The 16,247-nt window shown below is 48.4% G+C and overlaps 7 protein-coding genes and 1 non-coding gene across 8 annotated transcripts; 5 read left to right on the forward strand and 3 right to left on the reverse strand.

Annotated features, from left to right (window-relative positions):
- Positions 1 to 929: 929 nt before the first annotated feature.
- On the forward strand, positions 930 to 2,307 carry EJ05DRAFT_479926 (Aldo/keto reductase). Its single transcript, XM_033744773.1, has 3 exons — positions 930 to 1,114; positions 1,166 to 1,316; positions 1,384 to 2,307. Exons 1-3 carry the CDS (start codon positions 1,077 to 1,079, stop codon positions 2,239 to 2,241), a joined length of 1,047 nt encoding a protein of 348 aa, XP_033596356.1. The 5' UTR covers positions 930 to 1,076; the 3' UTR covers positions 2,242 to 2,307.
- Positions 2,010 to 3,198, reverse strand: EJ05DRAFT_479927 (uncharacterized protein). The gene is made up of 3 exons (XM_033744774.1): positions 2,695 to 3,198; positions 2,216 to 2,649; positions 2,010 to 2,044 (listed from the first exon to the last, which is right to left on the reverse strand). Exons 1-2 carry the CDS (start codon positions 3,130 to 3,132, stop codon positions 2,446 to 2,448), a joined length of 642 nt encoding a protein of 213 aa, XP_033596357.1. The 5' UTR covers positions 3,133 to 3,198; the 3' UTR covers positions 2,010 to 2,044; positions 2,216 to 2,445.
- Positions 3,199 to 3,360: 162 nt separating this feature from the next.
- Positions 3,361 to 3,442, forward strand: EJ05DRAFT_t70. The gene has a single exon. It is a non-coding gene; the product is annotated as a tRNA-Leu (tRNA).
- A 441-nt stretch (positions 3,443 to 3,883) lies between these two features.
- Positions 3,884 to 6,756, forward strand: EJ05DRAFT_159028 (uncharacterized protein). Its single transcript, XM_033739392.1, has 5 exons — positions 3,884 to 3,912; positions 4,000 to 5,307; positions 5,360 to 6,114; positions 6,165 to 6,226; positions 6,283 to 6,756. Exons 2-5 carry the CDS (start codon positions 4,167 to 4,169, stop codon positions 6,443 to 6,445), a joined length of 2,121 nt encoding a protein of 706 aa, XP_033596358.1. The 5' UTR covers positions 3,884 to 3,912; positions 4,000 to 4,166; the 3' UTR covers positions 6,446 to 6,756.
- Positions 6,757 to 7,066: 310 nt separating this feature from the next.
- Positions 7,067 to 8,092, reverse strand: EJ05DRAFT_494658 (polyubiquitin; the record flags this gene model as incomplete). The annotated part of the gene is made up of 3 exons (XM_033746207.1): positions 7,067 to 7,734; positions 7,784 to 8,011; positions 8,071 to 8,092. 3 exons carry the CDS (start codon positions 8,090 to 8,092, stop codon positions 7,067 to 7,069), a joined length of 918 nt encoding a protein of 305 aa, XP_033596359.1.
- A 3,185-nt stretch (positions 8,093 to 11,277) lies between these two features.
- Positions 11,278 to 13,493, forward strand: EJ05DRAFT_420031 (uncharacterized protein; the record flags this gene model as incomplete). The annotated part of the gene is made up of 2 exons (XM_033741459.1): positions 11,278 to 13,357; positions 13,408 to 13,493. Coding segments are annotated over 2 exons (2,166 nt in total), but the record flags the coding sequence as incomplete, so codon positions are not given.
- A 198-nt stretch (positions 13,494 to 13,691) lies between these two features.
- EJ05DRAFT_158602 (uncharacterized protein) lies at positions 13,692 to 14,448 on the forward strand. The gene has a single exon (XM_033739390.1). The coding sequence runs from the start codon at positions 13,964 to 13,966 to the stop codon at positions 14,369 to 14,371; it is 408 nt and encodes a 135-aa protein (XP_033596361.1). The 5' UTR covers positions 13,692 to 13,963; the 3' UTR covers positions 14,372 to 14,448.
- A 1,091-nt stretch (positions 14,449 to 15,539) lies between these two features.
- On the reverse strand, positions 15,540 to 15,979 carry EJ05DRAFT_479930 (uncharacterized protein; the record flags this gene model as incomplete). Its single annotated transcript, XM_033744775.1, has 1 exon — positions 15,540 to 15,979. A coding segment is annotated over exon 1 (235 nt), but the record flags the coding sequence as incomplete, so codon positions are not given.
- Positions 15,980 to 16,247: the final 268 nt, after the last annotated feature.

Consider the following 16,247-nt stretch of genomic DNA (forward strand, 5'->3'; position numbering starts at 1 on the left):
TAAGTGGAAATCAAAGGCACTCTGCTGGAAGGGGTGAGATACTCTGAAAGGAGCTCCCATAATCATATACGTGTATATCATATGCTCAATGCTCCGGGTGCAGTTAGATCAGGTCCACACCTAGGTCATAGGGTGATACCTATGTGACCCAGGGTCTGGCATGCATGAGCGGAATGTAGTGATCGAGTGCATGGAATAAACCTTCGCGCATGCAGGTGTTTGTGGCTCTGCTTCGGCCCACGTCGGCGGTGGAGTGACTGAGGACGGGTGACGTTGGACAGATGCACTGAATACGCATCCCGACTATCGTGATTATAGAACGGAGGGCTACCGGCTATTGTTGCTACTGTTGTGTCGAGGCTTTCCCATAACCGTAATACATAATGATTCATGAAAGCTTGATACTCAATTCAGGGGATGGCTGGCAAAGAGCTCTAAGATGAGTGCTACACTACAACGCCCCGCATGACTCTACGAGGACCTAAAGTGCATTATTAATGTAAGTGTGTAAGTTCAAAACTGGGCAATGAATATATGTTCACCAGCAATGCCTTATAGTGGAGGAACTCAGGCGAAGCTCGTGGTTGAATGTTACATACGAACACCAGTCAAACATAGATAGGCACGATCGACAGCAATTGTGTAGCTGTCTCGGCCCGTTCCATTCACTTTCCGCGAACCATGTTTTAGTCATTGTCTTGAACTGTTCTATTTGTATTGCCCTATTTTGCTGTATACCATTCGCGAACGATCTTCCATTGGCTGAAAGAATGTCGTCGATGATGTAACAACAATGACGACAAAGACTTAAAGCAACTATACCGAGTCTCCGCTAACGGCGTTAGTACGGACTTAGGAAAGCGATGCCCATGAGGTTTATAAATGAATGGAGGTGCAGGAAGACTAGAACCGGGGGCAGCGCATATAGTCCTCCTATTGCCGTGGACGACTGGTCCCACCATAAATACAGCTTGTTCGCTACGTTCGTTGGCTGTGCAATTTTGTCTTCATTTACTCCCTCTGGATTGGATTGCGGATTTCTCCCTCGACGCCATTTGAGACCAAGATCATACACCATGTCTACCAACGATAAACAGAAGATGGGATATACCTAGTAATGCAGCTCGATACGGGATCGATACGCTATAGCTAACAGCAATTGCAGCCTGGGCAAGTCCGGCCTAAAAGTCTCCAAGGTCATTGTTGGAGCCATGAGCTATGGCTCACCAAAATGGCAAGAATGGGTGCTCGATGAGGAGAAGGCACTGCCTTTGCTTAAGCACGCCTACGACAATGGCATTACCACCTGGGACACCGTAAGTTGCAGCAGAAGAGCTACCTAGCTGGAGTAGCTGTTCCCCGGCGCTAACGAGTCTATGACAGGCTGATGTTTACTCTATGGGAGAGTCTGAGCGCATTATCGCCAAAGCGCTCAAACAATATAACATTCCCCGCAACCGCGTCACTATTCTCAGCAAATGCTTTTTTGGTGTTGCTGACGATGGTACTCAGCCTCAGATTGGCGTTGTTTCAGACAACAACAACGATTACGTGAATCGCGTTGGTCTGTCAAGAAAACACATATTCGATGCCGTTGACGACTCAGTGGAGCGATTGGGAACCTACATCGACGTGCTACAAATCCACCGACTCGATCAAGGCACTCCCAAGGAGGAGATTATGCGCGCATTGAACGACGTTGTAAACAGCGGCAAGGTGCGATACATTGGCGCAAGCAGTATGAATGCTTGGGAGTTCCAGATGCTTCAAAACATTGCCGAGAAGCACGGATGGCATCAATTTATCAGCATGCAGAATTACCATAACCTTCTTTACCGTGAAGAAGAGCGCGAGATGATTCCGTATTGCAAATACACAGGCGTTGGCCTCATTCCGTGGAGTCCGGTCGCACGTGGCGCGCTTACCCGCCCATGGTGCAGCCGTGACACACATCGCGAGAGGACAGATGGTGCACTAAAGAGATTAGTTCGAGAGAAAGAGTCTGAGGTCGACAAACTCATCGTGGATCGTGTGGAGGAAATTGCTAAGAAGCTTGGTGTCAGTATGGCTGGCGTCGCTACTGCTTGGAGTATCCATAAAGGAGATATCCCTATCATAGGTCTGAACAGTAAGGAAAGAATCGAGGAGACCGTGATAAACTCCAATATAGAGCTCACGGATGAGGATGTTGCATACTTGGATGAACCGTACATACCCAAGGTAAAGGTGGGCCATACCTAAGCGAATACGAATCAGGCTTTTGTTAGTACTAAATTGATATGGTGTTCTAAAATCACACTCTTTTCGTTATTCACACTCTTCCTACCGGCAGCGGGCATCGATGTGCGAGTCGAATAGTCAGTCGAATGTGTATTGAATGGAGTGATTCGGGCACGCTCGAAACTGTTATATGCATGCATTTTCCTAGCGCCAAATGCTCGCCTTTCATTGCCACTTCGCCAGGTTGTTGGGTATAAGTATCGCGAGTGACTCCAGAAGCTTCTCGTGTGCTTGCACCTTCAACTTCATGATGTCTTCTCGGTCCTGTAGTGTGGTGTTCGTACGCGTCTGCGCGAAGCCAAAGACCACTGTAAAATCAGGCAGTACGGTGAATGGAGGCACAATTGTACCAGGAGAAACAGTACAGTACTATTGCAAGTCAGCATTGCTAAATTGCAGCTGGTTCATTCATACCTTGCCAAGTACGCATCCGATGCCTACCTTGGCACCACTCTCGATGATAGTGCCCTCACCGATCTCCTTGGCCTCTACCACGGCTAGACTCTCAACGACAACATGTCTGTTCAGGGTGGTACCCCTTTGCGTCTCTTTTTCTGACTTGTCCTCGCTGTACCTGATACTATTGTCTGAAATGCCTATTGTGGCCTTCTCCCATATAACGCATCCCTCATTGAGCGTGACCGGTGCAACGTTAGATGAAATGCGCGAATAAGGATGTAGCACGGTGTAAGGACCCAACGAAATACGATTCATTCCGCTGAGAGAAGCATGGCCAGCGATAATTGCACGAGAGGAGCTTGAGAGGGGAGGCTTCGGGGCTGAGGCGGCGGTGGAGGCCCTTTTCGTTGGGCCACTCGCAGATGCACGCTTGATAACTTGGGAAGACGACATGATTGTACCTAAGCCAAAGGCTTCGAATTTGACAGTCGAAGAAATGTTAGAGTGAGTATAGAGCGCTTGGTCAGCAACACAGACTTGTGAACTTTAAGAAGAGATCCTAGACCTAAGTGGATGCGTGCACTAGTACGGATTCGTCCATCAGGTAGGTGATACTTTGATAAGCTCGCATTATTGTAGAGTATATAATAGATCTTTAGTCCAAACTCTGATAATGTGCTAGGCATGATGGCCGAGTGGTCTAAGGCGGTAGATTTAAGCTCTACTGGGGAAACCCGCGTGAGTTCAAACCTCACTCATGTCACTACGTTTTGTTTTGCTGATCTTTCAAAGACACTATGATGCTTATATCTTGTATGTCCAAGCTGCTTGCAAGCAATCGAATATCATTTCGTCCGTAGAGCCTTGAACCCCGGGTTGCTCTCCAAGTTACTCAGAACCGGATGACTATCTACGACAGCGGGGAACACCTGCCAAGTCGAAGAGAGCTTGGCAATTCCTGGAACAGTGAAGCGGCGCTTATTAGTAGTTCTTTCTGGCGCATTCATCTCAATCACTGTTCATAACATTCCTGGACCGCTTCTTCACCCACTGAGCTATTTTTGCAGTGTTGCTTACCATCTCGTAATGCCCACTTTCGCATTCTACAACGTCGTTGCTGTCCTCTTCGCAGACAGTGGCTGAGCATATCCGTGTTTGTCGACAGGACCATCGACCCACTTCCCAAGGACTCCTTGATCGATCGTTACAAAGCAGATGCTTAAGAATTCTACTGTGACTACTGCCTGAAGTGACGCCGGTGCTGAGTCATTGCTAATCTGGTGTCTCACAGTCTTGTCAATTGGGGCGCCGTCTAAGTAGCCATTCCAAAGCTTTGAACTGGTCTATCGGTTATACTTTCACGCCAGGCGCAACAACTTGCGTCACTCGTTGATCTCTCGACCCTTCACGATATTCATTCATCCAGATATATTCATATTCATATTCAACAACATAGCGTTGTTGTGCTGCACATATAAATAAACAACATGTCTATGGAGTCAGCATTAGATGAGGAGCGGCGCGAGATAATGGCCCTACTCGAAGGACGTCCTGCTCCGACGCCTCAGCGAGCTCGCGGTACAAGCTCCCCAAGACGCTCAGAGAGTCCCACAGCAGCAGCTACCAAATCGCCCGTCAGAAGTATGCTAGATGTCGGTTCCACATCAGCCGTACGCAGACTACCACCCCGAAGTATGCTCGATATAGCTGAGGCCCCGGCAAAGAAACCTACCAGAAGTATGTTAGATGTAGGAGAAGCTCCGTCTACAAGAAGTATGCCGGAAGCAGGTGATGTCCCAACGAGTAAATTCATACGGGCCACAAGCGACAAATCCGAAGCTTTCGTTAGCAAGCCGACACGGAGCATGCTGGATATAGGCGAAGTCCCAGTGAAGAAGCCAAGGCATGTATCGGTGGCTGGGGCTTCAAGTGCCGGGATGAGAAGCCCAGGGCTGAGTTCTGGACACTCATCTACTCCTGGACAGCCAGTCAACCCGGAGCAAGCCTACCAATTCGATCCGCTACCTAGCGTTGAGGCGCACGCTCTACCGAAGTACGTGAGTCAAGGTGGAAGGAAGAAGGACAGGCCACTTGGGTTGACACCTGGTCTACCGCCGCGAGATACTGGGCGGCACCATTCCACATCAGGGCTCTTCGGCAAACGTCAATCGAAGTCGCCTTCGACACGTTTTCATGCTGGTCGATCTCAATCACCTGGTGGAACTATGTTATCAAATTCCTCGAGAAAATTAGTATCAGATTCAGGCAAAGTGCTTGACATGGATAATGCGTATCGCAAACTTTCGGATGCGGCGCTGCTACGTTCTGGAGGAACTTTGTCAAGCTTAGCGAATCGAAAAGCTTCGGCGAGCTCGTCACAAGCAGATAGCACTGAAGGAGTACGATTAGAAAAGGACTATTTTGGTGATGACGATGAAGACGTTGTGGAAAGTAGCGATGATAATGATTCTGATGCAAGTTCCGGGACTGAGCACTGGGGTTCGGAAAAGCCACGAGGCAGGCGACGGCACAAGGAGCATACTTCGCTCGCGCCTGGTGACGAGGCGAAGGCTAAAGATGGGAGCGCTAGAACTCCACAGAGTCTCCTAGCTGCTGCAGAAGACGAGCGTGAGTCTCCCGAGAGGATCACCATCATTAGGACATCTAACATTATGCATAGGGAAGGAGCTAACAGCTACCCACAAATACCGCTCATTGATAGAACCGGCTGTTACCGTGACTGGTCCAGATGGTGATAAGATGACAACTATGAAGAAATCTGGGGTTCATCCCAACACCAGCTTCGATCAAGGCGGTTCTGGAGTATCGACACCAATGAATTCGGATTATGAGGCTGAAATCTCGGAGATAAAGCGAGCACAAAGAATGGCTATGACGATCTCACCAATACATTCAACTCCTGAAGCTCACAGATGCGTTCGCCAAGTGGTTCGCGGCGAATACATGAGTTTTCAAACCGAGGCCGAACAAGGACTTCGGAGGCAGCGAGTGTACCTTGTCGCGACTGATCTTAGTGAAGAAGCAGCGTACGCATTGGAATGGACAATAGGAACAGTTCTTCGGGATGGTGATACCCTTTTGGCTGTTTATGCTGTTGACGAAGAGATTGGGACAGGAGCCGAGTCTGCTTTGGGCAACGGTGTTACTGCGGCGGACGAAGCATATTCTTTAAACAAGACACTTTCAAATTCGCCCCCTAACAGTCCTACAGACGAAACCACTCAATATGTGTCTGCTGAAGTCGATCGACCGCCAGATCTAGCGAGTATGGAGAAAGCAGAACGGGAGCGATGGACAGCCACAATGGAGGTCTCCGACCGGTGCGTAAAGCTTCTTCGGAAGACGAAGCTACAAGTCCGGGTCGTGGTTGAAGTCTTCCACTGTAAGAGTCCTAAGCATATGCTTACGGAAGTTGTGAGTTCTACGCTCTTTGCCGTATATTTTCCTCTATTGACACCACCTAGATTGACTATCTGGAACCAACGCTGGTCATCCTGGGCTCACGCGGACGTAGTGCACTTAAAGGGTATGTACTCGCATATCCATATATGCAAAGTCCTGAATGATATCTAATAAATTTAGTGTTCTCCTCGGCTCTTTCAGTAATTATCTGGTCACTAAATCCTCCGTTCCCGTAATGGTCGCGAGGAAGCGTTTGCGGAAGCATAGCAAGTACAAGCGTAATAATCTCCGATTATCGAACGTCATTTCGACACGTAGATTAGAGAGCGCGAAGATAGATTAGTTGGGAATCACAATCTTTCTCATCGCTCTCCTGGTATACATGTAGTCCGCAGGCATCTTGGTATAACCGGGCAGGTACATTTGTTCTAGCCTAGACCCATATGTTGGTACTTCCATACATTGACACATTCCTTTGTTGATCAAAAAGACTAAACGAGTATTATTACATGCTTCATTTTAAGTGACATATTGTATCTGCCAAGGCGGCCAAAACAGGTACCTGTGTATCTCGCATCCAAGTTCGTGTGCAGGGCCGGCGCACACTTCTTGCATGATATACACGTGGACGTTGTGGCGTAGTCTGTGACTAAGGACCGGCAAATGACAATGGACGCGCAATGCCTAGGAATGGCCGTCTGGGTGGCGGCATATCGACATCGACCCAGACGGTGACGTAACGTGCATATCACACCTCTTGTAATTACTCAGGTACGGAGATTTTGATAGTAGAATGTACTCACGGATTAGAAGAGCGATATTAAACGATGATAATGTTGAGAACTTCTAGGTCCTTGCGCCCAGAGACTCATGTATTGCTAACGACTACAATATGGTATGGATACGAGAATTGCCCCGATACCCGGAGTCTCAACGCCCAACTGAATATTGAATCCAACTCCCACTATTGGCCACCCCGAAGACGGAGCACGAGGTGCAAAGTCGACTCTTTCTGAATGTTGTAGTCGGACAAGGTCCTACCATCTTCCAACTGCTTTCCGGCGAAAATCAGACGTTGTTGGTCTGGTGGGATACCCTCCTTGTCTTGAATCTTGGATTTCACGTTGTCAATAGTGTCCGACGATTCAACCTCGAGAGTAATAGTCTTTCCAGTGAGCGTCTTTACAAAGATTTGCATCCCACCACGTAGACGAAGAACCAGGTGCAGAGTGCTCTCCTTCTGGATGTTGTAGTCTGACAACGTGCGGCCATCTTCTAGTTGCTTGCCAGCGAAGATAAGACGCTGTTGGTCTGGCGGAATACCTTCCTTGTCTTGAATCTTTGATTTGACATTATCAATCGTGTCGCTGGATTCAACTTCGAGTGTGATGGTTTTTCCGGTCAGGGTCTTAACGAAAATCTGCATTCCACCACGCAGACGCAAAACCAAGTGAAGGGTAGACTCTTTTTGGATATTGTAGTCGCTCAGAGTACGGCCATCTTCTAGCTGTTTGCCAGCGAAGATGAGACGTTGCTGGTCTGGAGGAATGCCTTCTTTGTCCTGAATCTTCGACTTCACATTATCGATAGTGTCGGACGATTCAACTTCAAGAGTAATGGTCTTTCCAGTGACTGGAGCGGGTTAGCTATAGAGATACTGAAGGTGACGGAACGTACTCACGAGTCTTAACAAAAATCTGCATACCACCACGAAGGCGGAGCACGAGGTGGAGAGTCGACTCCTTCTGGATGTTATAGTCGCTCAACGTACGACCGTCTTCTAGTTGTTTGCCGGCAAAGATGAGACGTTGCTGATCTGGAGGAATGCCTTCTTTGTCCTGAATCTTCGACTTCACGTTGTCGATGGTATCAGAAGACTCAACCTCAAGGGTGATAGTCTTGCCAGTTACTGCAAGAGATGTTAGTTGGGAATGGCTCAAGGTTAAGTGGCAAGGTGACCCGACTCACAAGTCTTCACGAAGATCTGCATGATGGCGGCGATATAAGTGAGTGTCTCTTGTGTTGAGTTAGCAAGGTTGTTTCGGGGGTATTTCTTTGGTGTTCTTTTATTGAGGGTGGACAGTGGCAGGAAGAAGGAAGGTGGAGAGAGAGAGAGGTTGGGTTTATGTATGCGTAAGGCGGCAATGGGCGCAGCGATGTGTAATCAGGTCCGTGCGCCTTTCACCTATGAGAGCCCACTCTAGCAGCTTCTATCAGCTCCAGGCGCAGCCTCCGTCACTACGTAACCTTATCGTGCAAGTCACGCTTGAGCACCCTGAGCTCATCATTAACCATCGCCTCAACTCCTCTTCTCCATAGAGTCAGAAACACTTTGGGGCCCTTCAATAGCGCTCGCATGTGGGTTTAACCCCTACAGCAGGGACGCCGTTAAACTTGTTTGTTCCAGAGTCGAGGAGACTCCGCAATCGGCTGAGCCACCTTTGATGATAGGTATAGGTATGTGTTGCCGCGTGACAACTATATCACTATCACACACCACCCGCCACTTCTGATTGAGATTAACTCAGCAAGTCGAGAACAGCAAGGCGCTCACACGATGGGAACTATATAGATGGAAGTGAAAACACTATAATTAGTGAGCAAGCACAATATCACACGATGTTGATGGTGACGAGGTCGTTCTAAATTCCTACATCTCTTGCTACTATACATTGTATGAATGACTAATGCTCATGCTAAGTTGGATACTGGTTTGTAAATGATTTTGTCCATCCGCAGCGAACCTCCTCCATATGATGAAAATAGTTCCATTCCACTTATAAACTTTCCTTGAGAACATTTTCCGCTGGACTGATTATACCTTTGGGTATATATATCACGTGATTTTTTATAAACTGGAAAGAATCATAACAAGACGCTGTGTTTATCTGTCAAACAGAGAATCAGCCTCTGCGAGTAAACCTATAGAAGCACTTGGTACGTCGTAGATTATAATGCTCGCTTTGCAATACTAGACACCGCGATGACCTTTGGACACGAGCTGGCTGTAGCAATGCGATCATAAAGGTGATGCATGTAGAAAACCATCTTAGCAAGTCATTTAGGCCACAAGAGTGTAGAATGCTGTCCTAAAGAGTGACACTATGTATCAGCCGTCGAGATCTTTTGTCGTTGAAACTTGAAGCTACGAGAGTATGTCGGCATACTAAATGTCCGGGGTAGGCTTCAGCACTGAAATTGAGTGGGAGATCTTGGCCTTGATCCCATATTACATCAAAACTGCGCATGTGGAGGAGCTGCGTTTTAATAGGTCCAGTCGCAGTAAAACAACCCCAGGTCTCGGTGCATAGTAGTTTGACCAGTGGAGCAGCGTCTCAAGGTCTGGGGTAAGTCTGCACTACTGTGCATAAGATTATCAAATTAGACTTCGACAGGCTCAACCTGGTTCCCAAAGTCTCATGTCTTCATATTGGGAAACATGTAGACTGATCATAGCCGCCAGATCTTGTGATCTGGAACGTACATTAGTCTAATTTAAGTGCTGGCACCGTGATGAAGTCGAATGTTTGTTTGGTATTCGCTCAAGATTGTCCTGAAGCCTGCAATCGTACCAGCGGGAATTGGGTCTGTTCTGTAGCAAGACGGAAGCAGCAGGCAGGGGAGAAGCAAGCATTGAGGGAAAACATGGATGGTTACTTAACTTAGAGGTGGTCAGGGCGAAGAGTGGTGAGGTCGATTGGCCATCGAGCCATCAACACTCGGCATTCTGGCCGGCATCCATACGCTTTTGGGCATGTGCCATCCCTACAATGGGAAGGGTTGTCTGGAACAAGTTGGCTGTAAACGGTATAAACTCTTATATGGCCGAAAGCCCCAGCACCCAAATTCTCCGTTGGACGATGATAGGCTGGTATCGATAATCGCCTACATCTCGCAGGTTGCTAATGGCGGCATACATATAGTTCCATGAAGCTATCGATATCGTCAGGGATGTTATCGGACATGTGCGGGGCTGCTTTACTTATGAGCAATGTGTAAGTCGTTTGTTATCATAATACCACAGTATGAAAAGACTTCGCATTCGTTTTGACTGCGGGCTCGTCCCGCCTGATCGATGCAACCATGCGGCGCGATGGCATCCAGTGTGGATCAGCATTCCTTGATTCCTTGGGGGAGTCTGCTGGCAGCGCCAGAGGTTGCATGGATTCAGAGGGTACATTGTCGCACCGCCTTTCCTTCAAGTGGTCGAAGAGGTCCACGAGTCCTGCATGACATGATGGGCGTGCATCGTGATTGGAGTTGTTGGACGTGGCTGGGAGCATAGGTGGTGGTTGGGGTTTAGGGTGGGCTTAACGATGCATCGTCTTGCAGCAGTCTAGCAGACCGCTTCTTTGCCCCTCCCTCCATACGAGACCCGAGACACTCGCTCTGCTCTACTAGACTGTCCAAACTTCTCTTCCTCTCACCACAACCGTCGCCGATTCACGAGCGATTCACCAGCTCCACCACTCAGGAGCCCTGCCGGCTCTCCCTCCAGGATGCCCTCTTCTCGTGCTCTCTGACACCCCGTTTGTCTCTGCTTGCTCCATCCTCTCTCTCTCCAGATCCATCTACCTGCCGTCAGTCAACTGCGCTGAAGGATCCGGAAAATATCTGCAATACAGACAAGCGAGAGGAGCTTGTGGCCAGCACCGCCTCTTCTGTCCTTCCGCGCGCCTTTAAGCAGGGCCGTAAATCTCCAAAACTCCCGCCCCTCCCTCCAGGCGGTGTGATTACGGTCCGCTTCGACCACCTCGCGATCCTACTCACCACCAGCTGAGCCTCTCCCTACCGAGACCTTACCTGATTCCTCACCTTTCGCTCTCAGCAGTACCAGTCCCAGGCGACTGTTGACCGTTCATTCTTATGAACATGGACAGCCTCAACATGGACGAAGCCTTCCTGGCCTTCGATCCCTCATACGACCCGAGCAATCGACTCTACCATCCGCTGGCGACACAGTCCTGGCCGCTTCCTGTCGAACAAAACATGTCCCAACAGTCATCAAACAACCAGAACAACCAGATTCAGCGAGCGAACACGTCCTCTGCAACATCCTCGCAGCCTACGACCAGCACAGCACCTCTTCAGTCACATCGTATTAGCTATTCACACGGGGGGATTACTCCGTCGACAGCTGGCTTACTGACCGACTGGAGCAGCTACCAGTTACCTCATACCGGTCAGCAGAATGGCTATCTTCAAGATACAACTATCGATCCGTCAGCCTTTAACGCCTTCGGCACTTCTCTTCACAACTCACCCATAGACTTCATGCCAGTGTCACAGGCGACTATGAATACGACGCTTTCGATGGAGGGCTCCTCCAACTTCATGGCCATTTCTTCTGCGATGGATATGCAACAGATGACTAGCTTTGCATTCCAGATGAATGATTTTCAGAATGAACTCATGTACGCTGGAACTACTGAGCTAGGCACGAACGAATATGCTGTTCCCTGCTCGAGTGTTGGAGGTTCTTCACCATCAGAGAACTTGTTGGAAATCAGGTCCATATCGAGCGACGAGAATGGAAATGGCTGGAGCTTTGTGGATATCCCACAGTCCCACCGACGGTCATTTGGTTCGTACAACACGGACAACTCAAACCAGATAATACACAACCCAGCCATGAGTCTACACATCCGGACTGGCTCCGGCTCCGACGAATCTAATCATTCCGACGTTCCACCCTCTGCCATCTCTTTCGGTAGCGGATATGAAGAGGTCATGTTTCCTATGGGCTCTCCACAATCAGAGCACCATATTGAATTCACTCAACATGGTACTCATGGTCTTTCCAGTACATCCTCGAATCATGATAGGAAATCTGGGGACCTTCAGCATTACCACCCACACACCCATTCTCACCACAATTCTCCCACGAATGCTTCGGCAAGCCCCATACCAATTGTGACGCAGCCCAAAGCCTGCACCCAAGGCCATAACGGACTAAAGTCGACCTCACCCACGTCGTCCGGTGTCAGCTCCCCTCCGTCGGCACGAAGACGGAAAAGTCCAACAGGTGCGAGAGATAAGGTCCAGAAGACAATTCAAAAGAAGCCAGTGCATTCTACGAAGAAAGATGCCAATGCCAGCGAGAAAAAGGTTGGAAGAAGGCGCGGCCCTTTGCGACCCGATCAACGTCAACAAGCACATGAGATCCGCAAATTACGTGCTTGCCTTCGATGCAAGTTCCTTAAGAAAACATGTGACAAGGGTGACCCTTGTGGTGGCTGCCAGCCTTCCCATGCCCGTCTCTGGCAAGTGCCTTGCACCCGTATCGACATTAAAGATATCGCGTACTTCATGAAGGACTGGAAAGCGGATTATGAGCGTCATGTCAGCCTAGGGTTCTCTGTTGGCAACATTAAAGGGTTCTCCCAAATTGAACGGCAGATCTATGTCACCCACGGGTACGGCTTTTACCTTCCCATCAACGCTCGTGAGGTGTACGTTCGTGATGACAAATGCTTCGGCGTGGATTGGGTGGAGCAGATCAATGAATTCCCGAAGACTTTCGAATGTCAGACTGCCAAACTTTCAGCTGGCATGGAAGGCATCTCACACGCTATGTTGTCCGAGTATCTGGATCGCCACATTGACGGAGGATTCGAGAGATTTGTCGATGAATACTTTGACGGAACCTACTTCATCTCGGAGATTCTGAAGACTGCATATCGCTTTTACCTTCGCGAGAAACTTCCAGTCATCCGTAAAGCTCTGAAACTTGTGCTTGCATACAATCTCACTCTACACGTGACGATGGTTGAGGGCTTGGGCGATGACGATCAGTATGTTGGGAAGGTTGATGACAATGCTAGCAAGTTCTTCGGCAAGACGGTCGCGCCAGTCATGATCAATTTCCAGGTCAAATGCGCGCTGGCCGATATGTGGCGAGAGCTTCAGAAGGACGTCCTTGAGGAGTTGTCTAGTCTATACTCGTCTGTGTACAGTGGTGACAAGCTTAAGAATTGGCCGACCATTTTCATGCTTGCTGCTATTCTTCTTTGCGTCTGGGAGCTCATGCAGTTCGACTGTCATTATCGTATCCCAGATCAGAAGGCTGTTGAGAAATTTTGCAACGATATGGAAAGCACACCAGTAGGCGTCATCGTTGGGCTTTTCTCTGCCATTTCCCAGAAGCTTCCGAGTTTCTCAGAGTGGGATACGCGCAAGCACCATCACCTACTGGCGTCAAACCCCGCTGTGTGCGATGCTATGACTGAAGTACGCGCGCATGTACACAAATATGGTAAGTATAGTCGCCAGGCATACCTTTCAGATTATGTTAACACTTCTCAGACTCGTATTTGAGATCGCGCGCTGACAGCAAATTCGACCGCGAGGATTTTGACTCTCTGTCAAACAAGTTTCTCTCGAAGCTGGTTATTCGTGCAAACTGAACGAGCCCACCATATCAATGTCACCTTCTCATGCGGAAACGAACGATTAGGACACGACGCATAATACGATCGTCAACGAAATGTGATAGGCGACCATGATATTCCACACATTGTTTTGATTTATATTTGATTCCCCGGCGTATCTACGCCAAGCTATATTCAGTCTGTCATCTATCGGCATCATCATCTGATCAATGTATCAGAGCAGCCCGAAAGCACTACCAGGTAGATGGCAGGCCATTGTGCTATTTGTTTGAGGATACGACTGTCATGATTGTTTTGGAACACATGATCCACGACACGTCACGTCCATTTACGACTTTACGATGACAACGATCTGTTCGAATTGAAACGCAGCAAGCGACTGATCTTTTGAAAACTCATTTCACTTTCCACCCGGTTCAGGTCTCTCTTCCGGGTCTGGATTCTCTTCTCCTGCATGGATATAGAGACTTATGATCTTTGACGAATGCATTAGCAACAACGATCACCATCTACAACCGACCATATTCGATCTTTACCTGCACAAATTTTTCTTGTTGTCTATTGTTTTGAAGGAGTGGAAAGCTACGAGAAGGAGAATATATGCCTGCACATATCGATGGCACACATATGACACATATCTTGCTACGCTCGACTGTGTTGGGGAAGATCACTGCATCATCTCATCTTACCTTCATATTATCAACCACTTCACGCCATACCTCAACACATTTACTTCTGCCTTCAGCCATCCCTCTTGTCCTCTTTTCTCTGATGTATCAATGCTTGGTGGCATTTCTTTGAATCTCGGATCTTTGGTGAGCAGCGGCGATCGAGCATCAGCTTTCTGGGTAGCATTCGGTGGCATTGGGGATAACTAGGCACATCTACCGTTGACTTTATTGGATGGGTTTGTTGGGTAGCTTAGACTCAGTGAATATAATAACATCCTCAAAACATGGTGCTTCCCCTCTCTGCAATGCGCTATTTCACATGCAAGAAATCGCTTCGACTAACCCACCACACAATCTTTGCGCCCCTCCTAATAACAAAATTTGGCCGCCCTCTTGTTTCTCTTCACCGCTCCGGCCCGTCCCCCTCCCCCAAGTGCTTGCTAAAAGTACTCCCGATATCACGGAAAATTGCACCGAGCAGGACCTAGTTTTGCTCCGCCTCACTACCTACCTGCCTATCATTGTTTGTCGTCCACCGCTTTCTCAACACGCCGCATCCCCCACTCCCCGCCTACTTCCCAACTAATCACCTGTGCTGCCTGGTGGTCATCCCACCTGCCCTAAACTCCGCATCATCCTGCCCTATTCTGCACTGCCTCCCCATACATCATCCCTCTCTCCCAATCCCCCAGCCGTCCAGAGATGGGTAACTAGGTGGAGTGTGGAGTGGGCCGAACTACATGAAAAGGAAATTAAGGAAAAAAGAAGAAAAGAAAAAGAAAAAGAAAAAGGCTTTTTAGAGAGAGGGAACAGGGGGTTAAACAACGCGCACTGCGTAGTACTTGTTATTATTATTGTTGTTGTTGTTCTTATTTCTGAGAAACAATTTCTGTGATAAAAAAGAAAGTGGAGAGCGATGGTTGTGGACAGTCATGCATCCATGATACTACCCCCCCCCTGCCCCTCCACCCTCTACACCTCCCAGAACATTCTCATAACATTCTTCATAACAAAGACCAAAAAAAAAGGGATGCCTGTATCGTGAATATATATCCCCATTAGGAATAGTGCGTGGCTTCACCTTCTACGGCCTGTGCCCTTATGCCTAATTAATTATCTTACCTGGGCTCGTCCCGTGCCCTCCGCTTTGCCTACTTCCTGATGCCTTGTGCGTTCTTCAGCCTTCTTTAGCCCTATGTATTGTGCCGTATGGCTTTTTGTCGGTGCTGTAGCCGTTGGGGGCGTTGTGCATCTTGTCTTGGTGCTTTCTTCAGCCTTGTTTGTGCCTTGTGCCGTTCTGTCGGTAACTGACTGGCCTTGTGACTTATGCCTTCTTCTGCGTTCTGCTTTCTGACCTTCTACTTTCTTACCTTCTGCCGAATACTTTCTGCCTTTTCCCACCTATCTACTACCTTCTGCCTTTCTGCCTTATGCGGCATGCCCTGTGCCGCAGAGCTCCACATACACGTCATCGACCCTAATTCACCAGTCCACCAGTCCACCCATATGCAGCAGCGGGGAGGTTCGTTGAACGCCGTACAGTAGAGCGAACATGAACCATGGAAACACTCCAACGACTGATACGCCCTTTGTTCTTTCTTCTGGAGGCGTGTCCTTTCCTTATGGGTATGTGTAATATGGATTCGAGTACGACGTACATGGGCGAGGGGATAATGATTTGAGGCAGAGGAGAGGAACTACTTGAATCGAGGTACATTTTTTGATATTATTTATGGTGTTTTCGACGTGGGGGATGAAGACGATGATGACAATGTGCTATGCCATGATAGAATCTGTCTGTCATGGAGAGAAATTTGAGATGTTTTGTTGTGAGTGTCTGTGTGCAGGACCTGATATAGCTAGCTAATTTGTTCTATCGAGGTATCATCGCAAGATAAGGACTAGTCCGTTATGGCAGGCAATGTCATCGTGGTCGCCATTCATCCTTGTTACCGCGCGATCGCTGTTTTGCGGATTGTGTAGAACACATTAAAGACAGACGGACGGACGGACGGATAGACGTTGTTGCAAGTAATAATACACAAACTGGAAAGAAGATCTACCACGCCATGTTTCAAGGATA

Source organism: Pseudovirgaria hyperparasitica (genome assembly GCF_010093815.1).
Source record: "Pseudovirgaria hyperparasitica strain CBS 121739 unplaced genomic scaffold EJ05scaffold_18, whole genome shotgun sequence".
Lineage (NCBI taxonomy): Eukaryota > Fungi > Ascomycota > Dothideomycetes > Acrospermales > Acrospermaceae > Pseudovirgaria > Pseudovirgaria hyperparasitica.

Coding starts and splice junctions, on each gene's coding strand:
- EJ05DRAFT_479926 (XM_033744773.1), top strand. CDS start 1,077: ATGTCTACCAACGATAAACAGAAGATGGGATATACCTA. Junction 1,115..1,165: donor CAGAAGATGGGATATACCTA/GTAATGCAGCTC, acceptor CAGCAATTGCAG/CCTGGGCAAGTCCGGCCTAA. Junction 1,317..1,383: donor GCATTACCACCTGGGACACC/GTAAGTTGCAGC, acceptor AGTCTATGACAG/GCTGATGTTTACTCTATGGG.
- EJ05DRAFT_479927 (XM_033744774.1), bottom strand. CDS start 3,132: ATGTCGTCTTCCCAAGTTATCAAGCGTGCATCTGCGAGTGGCCCAACG. Junction 2,650..2,694: donor TCGGATGCGTACTTGGCAAG/GTATGAATGAAC, acceptor GACTTGCAATAG/TACTGTACTGTTTCTCCTGG.
- EJ05DRAFT_159028 (XM_033739392.1), top strand. CDS start 4,167: ATGTCTATGGAGTCAGCATTAGATGAGGAGCGGCGCGAGATAATGGCC. Junction 5,308..5,359: donor AGCTGCTGCAGAAGACGAGC/GTGAGTCTCCCG, acceptor CATTATGCATAG/GGAAGGAGCTAACAGCTACC. Junction 6,227..6,282: donor GGACGTAGTGCACTTAAAGG/GTATGTACTCGC, acceptor TAATAAATTTAG/TGTTCTCCTCGGCTCTTTCA.
- EJ05DRAFT_158602 (XM_033739390.1), top strand. CDS start 13,964: ATGATCTTTGACGAATGCATTAGCAACAACGATCACCATCTACAACCG.